Genomic DNA, 11,049 nt, shown 5'->3' on the forward strand with positions numbered 1-11,049 from the left:
AAAGCTGTGCATCTTCTGGATGTCTGATCACCTGCATTTGTGCATTGTAGCCTCCCTCCCCCCATTCTCACCGCAGCTGCCACACCTTTGTCACAATCCAGCCCAATCAGAGAACAAAGCTACTTCGCCAGCTGTGCTTCATTCCACAGGGTGGGTCACCCTGAAGATGGCTGCCAGTTTCTTCACATTTGCAAGGAGGTCCACGGTAGGGTTGGCTGCTTCCGAAACTGGACAAGGAGGATTCTCGGAAGGAGTGCACAATAAAAATCAGAGTTAAGAGATAGCACTGGGCTATAGACAATCTGTAGGTCAAAGGGCGCCTTCAGGACAAACAAACAAATGCCTTCCCCTGAAGGGCTATTTAAATGGGCTGCCTTTCCTGTTGTTCTTCACTGAAATGCAAGGTATGGCTATTAACTGAGCTTCCCAAACAACAACAGAAAGGTAAAAAGCTGTCAAACTAAAACCTCATCTTGGAAATATCTGAGAAATATTTCGATTTTATAATTTTCCCCTCACCTTCCATGCAGGTGATACCTGAGCGATAGGTAAGAAAAGCATGAAATGTAAATCCAACATTTAAGAGTGAACCAGGTACCATGGCACTAGAAATAGCATAACCACTAAAGAAGGACCACTTTATCATCTTAAATTATTGAGTTTGAAAAGTATACATTGTGAGAAAGAGACTGATCCGCTATTCTCTTACTAGGGAGATCTAGTTTCGTTTGGTCTTTTTGCATACACTGAACAACATGCTCCAAATATAAATGACTTCTTTTAAAATAAGTCAATGTCCTTACCAGCAAGTTCTCTGCAACTCCAAAAATCACATATAATCTATCATAGCAAATATTTTTTTAACATTTTTATTGGAGTATAACTGTTTTACAATGGTGTGTTAGTTTCTGCTTTACAACGAAGTGAATCAGTTATACCATAGCAAATATTTTTAGTGTTACAATAGAAATGGGCAAGGTAACAAGAACAAAATTTCAATGTTTAGATACTTTGTATTTCATTATGGACTCAATTTTCTGACTAATCTGAGATTTAACTAGTCATGAACACAAAAATGTTTAATGAGCTCATAGGTCCTATTGAATGACTTAATAGCCCAGAAACTGTTACAAGTAGACAGAAGCTTACCTACATGGCTTTGATCAGTGTTCTCTTCGTGGATTCCCTCCCCCAATCTCTTTCAAATCCCACCTACCCTTAGTGATGCAGCTCAACTGCTACCACTTTTGTGTGGCTGCCCATTCCCACCCCACTAACTATCCTCAGCCAATACACACACACACACGCACACACACACACAGACACACACGCAGACATGTATGAGTAACTCCCATCTTCCTTTTCTTTTTAATATACTCTGTTCACAGCATTCTTGTCTTTCTTTGTATTGTATAGTTACTTGTGGATGTGGACAAATCTTCTGGAGAATAAGACAGGCTATGTTAAGGACAGAGAGGCATATGTCTTCCAAACAGGGGTTCATGCTTGACTGCTATAAGGTATTTGAAAACGTAACACCCATGAGTATTTCTGGGGGTTAGTATCTATTACATCTTAATCTACATCTTTAGTTTTTTAAGCTAATAGTAGTATTAATAATGAGTTTGAGACCCTAAGATTGTGATATGTTTTCATTCAAAGAATAAAGCTAGTCAGCATACTTTTAATATTCAGGATATTTTACCATGAGTGTTTTGCAAATTGTCACTCCATATATTATATGTTTAGAGAGAGCAAGACCATCCAGCCGATTCCTCCATCAACCTAACTATTCACACAGGCAATGTCTTTATTGTGTATAATAACGTTTATTTTGCTTCAGAAAGGATATGGACAACTTAATGAACAGGAGAGCATCTCAAGATTGACTAAACTAAATGATACTGATGTCGGATTGAAAATTACACAAATGTGGGACTTCCCTGGCAGTCCAGAGGTTAAGACTCCACGCTTCCACTGGAGGGGGCACGGGTTCAATCCCTGGTCAGGGGAACTAAGATCCCACATGCCCGAGAGGCATAGTCAAAAAAAAGAAAGAAAGAAAAGAAAATTACACAAATGAGCTAATAATCAATCCAAGAAAGGAAAAGCAGAATCTATAAGAAGAACAGAGCAGGTTCACTCTTATGAGTTGTAAAGGGATTTGTAACAACTACAGCAAGTTAGCTGGACACCTGCTTCCAGGTGGCATGGGAGGATGGCTTGTCTGTTCTCACTTCTAAGTAAGTTTCCAAGAAGGTAAGAGCCACATCTTGCTCATTTTTACAGACCCAGGACACAGCATAGATAACCAATAAACCTGTGCTGAATAACCAAAAAATACTTCTGTTTATATCTATGAACCAGAACACTGGAAAGGTTCATTTCAGTAACCCCATGTCAACAGGCTACCTGTATTAATGTGTAGATGTTTTAGTCCTTCCAACTTGAAGGGAACTGAGCCCACTTTTGAAAATTTTCAGAGAAAGAATACAAACAACAGTAGAGAAAAAAATGAACCACTTGCTGAAATAACTGAGGCTATAAATGCTCTTCAAACAATAATCAATTCTGTTATGATTCTAGCAATATTTTTGTTTTCTTCCACTGTTTGAGGATCCAATATGGTAATACAGGCATAAAGGATCAAAACCACTGCCTCTTTTTTGTATTTTCTACCTACACGGTATACACATACTGTTCTGGAAGTATATTAAAATGTCAACATACTTCTTACTAAAGTATATGCATTTTCTTATTTCTAGGTACCCCTTTGAGTGGGAAATTACAAGTTTCCACTACATTTTTTTGATCATCATAAAATAAGGCTAGGACACTTGCAATCTGTTTATTTTTAAAAAAAACATTAAGGTTAAATTGCTAACACCTTTCCTCAAATCAGATTATAATAATGTAAAATGATGTTAAGATTCAAAATTTATACTGGCTAATCTAACACTGAATTGTGATAACCTGGATGATTTGCAAGCATAAGGTGAGAAGGAATTCTGAGGAAAAAAACTTTTTTCCTCAAGCACACCAATAGTGTCACAACCTTTACTGAGAATTTTTCTCTTATCAGCTCAAATATAAAAGAAATGCTGACATGCAAACCAGTCAAAATACTGATAAGCATACAAGAGGAGAGAGGTGAGGGGAGGATGTTCCAAAATCACAAAATTAGAGTATTGAATTCCTATAATAAAAAAGGGAGTATGGAGATTTGAGATTAATTGCATGTTGGAAGAAAAGGAATTGTCTTGTCACTCAGCTGAGCTCTTGACTACTAAACTGTGAATTCAGGACAATTACTTTTAGAATGGCTTTTTACCAAAAAAGCTGACAGATACAATCAAATTAAAAGAAGCCATTTAGTACACTTTGTTTAAAAAAAAAAAGAAAAAGAAAAAAAAGCACTTCATTATCGTATCAAGTTTTCTTAAGTTCTACAGAAGTAGAACCTTTGTATAAAAGATGAGCAAGAAATAATTTCCTTCCTCCACAGATCTGTTAAGGATGCTTACCAGGGTTGAATATATATGTGAAACACAGCATTGGCAGAGTTCATGATTTGTACACGTGTACTACATACATCAACCCTAACCTAATGGAAACTGAGTTTCTGATTTTAAAGAAGAGTCTCTTGATAATCTGGCATTGGCAACAAAAGTTACACTCAACAACAGTTGATTCTATGGGTGAATTAAATCTTGCCAGTGGCAGCAGAGTAAGTTACCTTCCCTTCTATTTGGTTTTTCTTTAGCTCAAGTAAATGTGTGAGGACAATTTCCATTTGTTTAAAAAAAAAGTTAATGGTTATTCAATCAGAAGTATAGAATGATGTCAGCATCCAATTACCCAACTGTACAACTAGCCGATGAAAGCACGTATCCCTATAAAAATTACCCATCAAGGGCTTCCCTGGTGGCGCAGTGGTTGAGAGTCCGCCTGCCGATGCAGGGGACGCGGGTTCATGCCCCGGTCCGGGAAGATCCACATGCCGCGGAGCGGCTGGGCCCGTGAGCCATGGCCGCTGAGCCTGCATGTCCGGAGCCCTGTGCTCCGCACCGGAAGAGGCCACAACAGTGAGAGGCCCGCGTACCACAAAAAAAAAAAAAATTAAAAAATTACCCATCAAGTTAATGTTTGAAAGCTAACTTATCAGAAGGTGTCATTCCAAAAAAAAATTTTGTACATTCTACTTCAATTAACATGCCTTTTGGAATACTTTAGATAACACTGCTTTCAACTAAAGCTCTGAGGGAACCTCTTAACTCAAGAGAGCAAGTTTATTAGACTGAGCACAGGAGCCCCCAAAAATGTATAAAGACCTACTCACCACGCTGTTCTTTCCCTTCAACTTTGTTTATTGATGTACTGAACATGAAAAAGTACAAAGAATCCAAACACAAAAGAAAACATGTACAGCCTCTTAAATACTCAACAGAATATATTTTCTATTCCAACAGATGTGAATTAAGTCATACTGTACAACTTCAAATAAATACCAGCCTTACATTTTATTAAGTGCTCTGATAAACACTGTAAAGTGAAGCACAATTTGCATGCCCTCTCATCAATGCCTTGGTTTGCTACAGTAGTATAGGAAAGAAGCATGTAGCTGCTGTTTTCCCGGGAGGGAAACCTTATTTTTTCTTTTTAAATATATACATGTATTTTGTTTTTTAGTTTTTTTTTTTTTTTAAATGCAGGTTAACTCTGACAATCTAAATGCACCTAAGGATATGAGAAAGTGCTAAGCCAATTGATTTCTGAATAGCATTGAGTGGGTCAGCATGAAAACTCGCTTATTCACTTTAGCACGCGCCTCACAGTATATGTACTGTACTATACTGAAAATTTTTATAACTACAATTTTAAATAATAAAAATAAAACTCAACGCAACCGCAAAGATAATGTACAACTATGTTATGCATAGCACATTGCCTGTTCTAAGGGGAAGCATGTGAGCATCTCAGTTTATACAAAAAGCAGGACGTAACTATATAGTTCTCAGTGCATCCTGATGAAGGCTTTTTTGCCTTCAGCTTTTTTGAAAATTTATTATAAGCTAGATGCTAATCAGAAAATATTTTGTATTTTTTAAAATTTCTTTCATACATGGTAAAGACTTATTTTATTATTTCCCCAAATAGTGGTTTAAGCATCATACAAAGTTAAATTTCAATAGCATACAGATATTTATGATTTTTGTATGAAAAATGTAAGGAAATTTGTTCAAAACCTATGGTTATACTCATTTCTTTTTACCACAAACATATTTATAAACGAAAATGTAGCATCACCATAAACAGCTGAAGCTAGACTATCTACAGACAAAATTAGCAACAAATCTGATGCACTGTAAATTCAAGTCCTCAGGACAACAAAAGTGATTAAGCAAGACCTCAAGTAACAATGTTAATGCCATTTACAAAGGAAAAAACTGATACAAAAACATTCAAAACCTGAACATCACTTGGCATGTAAGGAAAAAAAAAAAATCAAATTAGCTGAAAGGTTCATAACACAAGGTCTTATTTACATTACACAAAGCTCAGGTGTTAGCCTTGAACATAACTTTCAAAATACCTTCAAATATATCCAACTCAGATCACTTTTGCCGATCTGCTGCAGTACAAATCATGTGCAACATCTTTTTTCCTTAAGACAAAACAATTCTTCAAACAATACTGCAAGTACATCACTAAACACCATGAGCTCTATCTGAAGGGATTTCTTTAGGAAGAACAGATTTTTTTTTCCCCCATCTCTTGGTAATTTAAATTTCTTGCCTGCTCTTATATATTCTTTTGTAAATTTTTTTTATTTGTTTCAAAATCACAAATCAATGTGAGCCACCTATCACATAATAACCAGGATGATCAGACGCTCCACTGGTGATTACAAAAACGAAACCAGCAGTGTTTCCCCCATTGATTCTACTCCTTTCATACAAAGATCTCAAAAGTATTTTCTACATCATAAATCTTTCTAAATTTTCCAACCGCTGCAAATTTCCTGGTAAATTTTAAAAGCTCACTAGGTGTCATATGAAGAGATTTCTCAAAGTATTCAAGTCAAAATATTTGTTCCAGGACCAGTAAAAAGTTTCTCCAAATTTTCTTTTTTATAAAAATAGATGCTTTTTTTAAACCCACATCAAAGAGGCTCTTATCTCTTTGGCAAGGTACTGCTTTACGAAAAGTTCTCCAGTATTCTTACAATAAGCGTTTATAATGTAGCCCCCCTTCCCCAACCCAAATCATAATTACAAAATAAATACTGTTTTTAACTTCATAAATAAAAATGTAAACTTCAAAATACTTTTCTCAGACATAACAGCAATGCTTTAAATGTAAACCAAACACAAAGCTAATCAGAAAAAGAAAAAAAAGGGTGGGGGGGAAAGACACAACCAACTAAAGAATTACAACACAAAGCCTCAATATTTACTCACAGGTTCAAGGCAGTTATGTAAAAAGAAAAGAAATGTCTTCCCTTAGCTGAAACACTTTAAAAGGTCCACCTTCTTCAAAGAAGGCAATAGAATGCAATGTGACAGGTAAAAACCCTGTACCTCTTGTCCATATTCAAACATAAAAGATATTTAAGAAGTTTTAATTCAAATACTAGCAATAAAAAATCTCACATATTTCTTAGGATGCTAAGTAGTCGTTTTATCCCCATCTCAACACTGACTTACAAAGACATTTACTAATGTATAAAGTTTCTCTTAACTTGCCTTTGTTGTATAGTTTTCATATATAAATGGACTGAGGACAAGAGCTCATTAGGCTTTGTGCGTTTTGTTTGTCTTAAAGGAGACCTGCAGTACTCTGTCTCCCAGACGGTATCCATTGAGGCTAGCTATCGCCATGGCAGCCTCATCATAGTTTGTCATAGTCACAAATCCAAAACCTTTGCATTTATTGGTGTTAAAGTCACGGATGACCTTCACGTTGGTGACAGCTCCAAAAGGCCCAAACATTTGCCACAGGATACTCTCATCTGCGTCAGGAGCCAGGTTGTACACAAAAATACACCACCCTGTTCCTGGGTGCCCAGGGATATTAATTCCAGCCAAACTGGTCATTCCATCAATGGTCATTGGAGAAAACCTACTAAACAAAATAGGAGAAACACACACACACACACGCCGTCAGGAGCCAGGTTGTACACAAAAATACACCACCCTGTTCCTGGGTGCCCAGGGATATTAATTCCAGCCAAACTGGTCATTCCATCAATGGTCATTGGAGAAAACCTACTAAACAAAATAGGAGAAACACACACACACACACACGCACGCACACACACACATGCACGCACGCACACGCACAAATAGAAACAGAGGTTGGTTACAGCAATGGACTTAATTCTTTCCCCTTTCCCATATCCCAAGAGTTTCGGTAACTCCCCTCCCCACAACAGATACATACAACTATTTGAGGTTTCAACCAAAGTCGGTGTGTGGCTTGCAGTGGCATGCTACAATATCATGGTATTAATAAGTTATGAAATGGCCACATACGCTGTATTGAAAAATATTACTCACAATAGCAAAGAAATAAATTTGGAACTGGCTTCATGAACTTAAGCAGGATTGGGGGCAAGAAGGACCAACACAGACAGAAACATGCTATAACGTCGCAATGCAAGAGAAAACAAATAATGGGGTTTTTAAAGGCTAGGTGGCATCCAGTGGTATAATAATATTCCTTGAGTCAACCGTGCTTCAAAAACAGCTTTTCATTAGGTTGTACATGCAAAAGAAAACCCAACACAAACTTATGAAGGGTGTCACTCCCCAAATCAAAGAAACTAATCAATTATGGGAAGGGATTATGATTATCATGAACCTCTATCATTACCTCTTTACTCCATAAGCCATATTGAGCAGATTGTCCAACCTGCAAAACATACATTTAGCAAACTTCAGTTTTTAATTTTCCCCCTGATGTCCAAGAAAGCTGGGCTCGTTACTGCCATCTTCCAAGGGGATGTTTATATATTAATTGTATGTGAAGTCTCAAAACAGTGGGTCTTCTTACATTTCTGAGAGGATGGTACCCACTGCCATAAAACAGTAGCTCTTCCAATGGATACAGTCTATCTCTACAAGGGTCAGGGAAATCATTGGTGGTCATCTGAGGAAACCCTTTCAAGAGGAAATGTGGAGGCTCTGGAATACTTAACATTTGGGTTCTCACCTTTTGCAGGCAAGTTCTAAGCACTCCACATGCACCTACATGTCCTTATATTATTTTAAATTTTCAGAGCTATTAGTTCCTGAGTATCATAAGGCACTCAGATTAAGGGACTTGCTCAAGGCCAAAGAGTTAGTAAATGGTGGCATCGATATTCAAATTCTGCAGTTTACACAGAATTCCATAAATTTCCCTTCAACCCCCCAAATACAAAGGACTTTCATTTCTTAAAATCACTCTCCTCATGCTTTGTTTTGTTTTGTTTTCATTTCTTAAAATCAAAGTGGTGTTATTATAGGTAAAAAGAACCTTACAGACAACCTCAGCTAAAGCTCCCATTGCTCAATGTATTCAGCTGAGGTCCACAGAACGTCAGACGACAGACTCACTGAGCAACAAAGCAAGGACTTCAGACCCCAGTCTGATGCTTATTTTGATGGTCCTACAAGAAGTATAGTCCCACCACTCAAGGTTTAAGAAGCAGGTAGATAGAAACAAACAAATTTGACCGAGCTTCTCTTAACAATTTTTTTTTAAGAAGTAGATGGCAGTGGGTGGGTACTCTTTAAAACTCTCTACCCTTTTCCTGTTTCAAAAATGAAATTGATGTTTTAAGCACTTGATTCTTCTTGCTTTATCAGTTTCAAAGAGACCATTCCGATGTTCCACATTTGTGCAATGCGTACGAATCAATGACGTGTGTTTGGAGGAGGTAGGCATAACTGAATACCTCAACTGCCACGATGTTCAACACTCTCCAAGTAAGACCCTGGGTCAGGGGAACATTTTTTTCTTTAACAGCCATGAACTGTTAAGTTTGAAAAATGTTTCAACCTTATTGTCTAACCCATGGCCTCAAGTGATGCTAGAGCACACATGAGAAAGCAACTCCTCCTAATTTTATAAAAGCCCCAAGACACCTCCTTCTGCTCTTTCAGAACTGGACAAAGAATCTTCACAGGTTCCTAATCCCAATTACCTCTGCACATCTGTGTGTTTCATAAAATTGAAAAGAAAGAACCAAGCTGATTGTAATACAAAGTACTATAAAAAAAAAAAAAAAGGAACAAATCACAGTGACAAAGGAGCCTCATCTGTGTGTGGTGTGTGCCTTGTCCCTCTACCCTCTCAGGAGCAGGGACAAGTTCATTACTCATCGTACCACTAATCATGGAGCACAGACGGATTGGGTCACTACAGGTTTACAATTAGTACCTGTTTACTGAATAAAAGCATTGAGGTTACTAACATTACCCTTAACTACTTAATCCAGAGTAAGAATTATCATGAGGGCAGGCTGGGGAGCCTGTTTGCACATGCAAGGGAGAGAGCACATGTATGGAAAAAGTACACAGGTAGGAGGGGGATTTTGTTTTGTGCAGAGGTAATGAGTATAGTCAAAGATGCCATACCCTTATACTCCAAAGTAGAGGCCACAAATACCAGAAATAAGGATGCAAACAAATTAGTATCAACAACAATAAAGTAATCTGATACAGATAATTTCATAGAATTGCTGAATGATCAATACAGAATGCATTTGGCATATGACACCAGTAGAACAGAATAGCATATTGAGGTCTGCTTCCAAAGTACTCAAAGGCTCAGATGCAGAGACACCAAAACAGAGTCACATCATCTCTGCCCATTAATTGTGCAGACTCTATCACAACCAGCTTAGGACACTAACCAAAAGTCCAGAGACAGAATCTCCTAAGCAAGTTTTCAGTATTTTCAAAGTAGGGTAGAAACCAAAACTGCCTCAGAAGTGGATTACATGTGTTAAAAGGAGAGAGATCTCATTTCTCACTCTCCACCCCAGGATTCTCCAGGCAAGAGACCTAGGACTTTTCTACTAGGATCTCTGAGGACCCTCTCAATGAGCCTCATATGTGCCCTACCCGTGAAATCCTGTGTGACACCACGATCCTGCCCATTGATATCTTCACTCAATATTCACTTTAGAAAAAATTCAGTCCTATGGAATTCAAGCCAAGTTATCTGCCTCTCCCTCTCCCTCTTTGCTCTCCTTGCCCCTCCCTCCTCTCCCATCAACAAGGAGGAACATGGCACCTGAGAAACAGGACCTAGGCAACACTGAAAACCCCCGCCTGCCCACAGTTGGACCTAGCAGTTTACCCTGCTCTCAGTGCCACACACCCACAGGAGCTGGGAGAAGGCAGTGTGTGCTCCACTAGGGCACCATGTACCCCAAGCCTTGTAGAAGTTGGAAAACTGTCAATTAGGCAGTTAACTCAGACACAAGGACCACTATTACTCTCCAGAATTATACATTTTTTCTGGGTCTGTCCAGAGTTCAGGGACAGCCATCTTTTGCATGTGATCATTTAATGACAGAAGCCAATTTTTAATGGAGACCAAGTTAATAGCCTCCAGAATGACCGAGGAGGGGTGTGTGTGATGATATACAGCTGTATGGCAAATAAATATTAAAGTGTCCAATAAAAATTTTTTCTAATTTAAAAATTAAGTATTCTTTACTCATATTGAATAAATGCACTGCATCCAAAGCCCTCACTCAGTTCCCATGCATCACATACTTTCCTGAGGGAAAACTGAGCAGTGCTCAAAGGGAAAGTGACAATCACCTGTTCTTTAGCATGGGCATAATCCACTTTACAAATAACACGTTAAGTGGATTTGAAGGATTAGATTAGAAAACCTAGATTTAGGGCTTCCCTGGTGGCGCAGTGGTTGAGAGTCCGCCTGCCAGTGCAAGGGACGTGGGTTCGTACCCTGGTCCAGGAGGATCCCGCATGCCGCAGAGCGGCTGGGCCCGTGAGCCATGGCCGCTGAGCCTGAGTGTCCGGAGCCTGT

At 38.4% G+C, this 11,049-nt stretch overlaps 1 protein-coding gene across 1 annotated transcript in view; it reads right to left on the minus strand.

Annotated features, from left to right (window-relative positions):
* Positions 1–6,684: 6,684 nt before the first annotated feature.
* Positions 6,685–11,049, minus strand: part of ELAVL2 (ELAV like RNA binding protein 2) — a 133,717-nt gene continuing 129,352 nt past the window's right edge. The window contains 2 exon segments of the mRNA XM_024132895.2: positions 6,685–7,197; positions 7,876–7,914. Of these exon segments, the coding sequence (XP_023988663.1) occupies positions 6,795–7,197; positions 7,876–7,914 (442 nt within the window). The 3' untranslated portion in view covers positions 6,685–6,794.

Source organism: Physeter macrocephalus, chromosome 9, assembly GCF_002837175.3.
Source record: "Physeter macrocephalus isolate SW-GA chromosome 9, ASM283717v5, whole genome shotgun sequence".
NCBI classification, from domain to species: Eukaryota; Metazoa; Chordata; class Mammalia; order Artiodactyla; family Physeteridae; genus Physeter; species Physeter macrocephalus.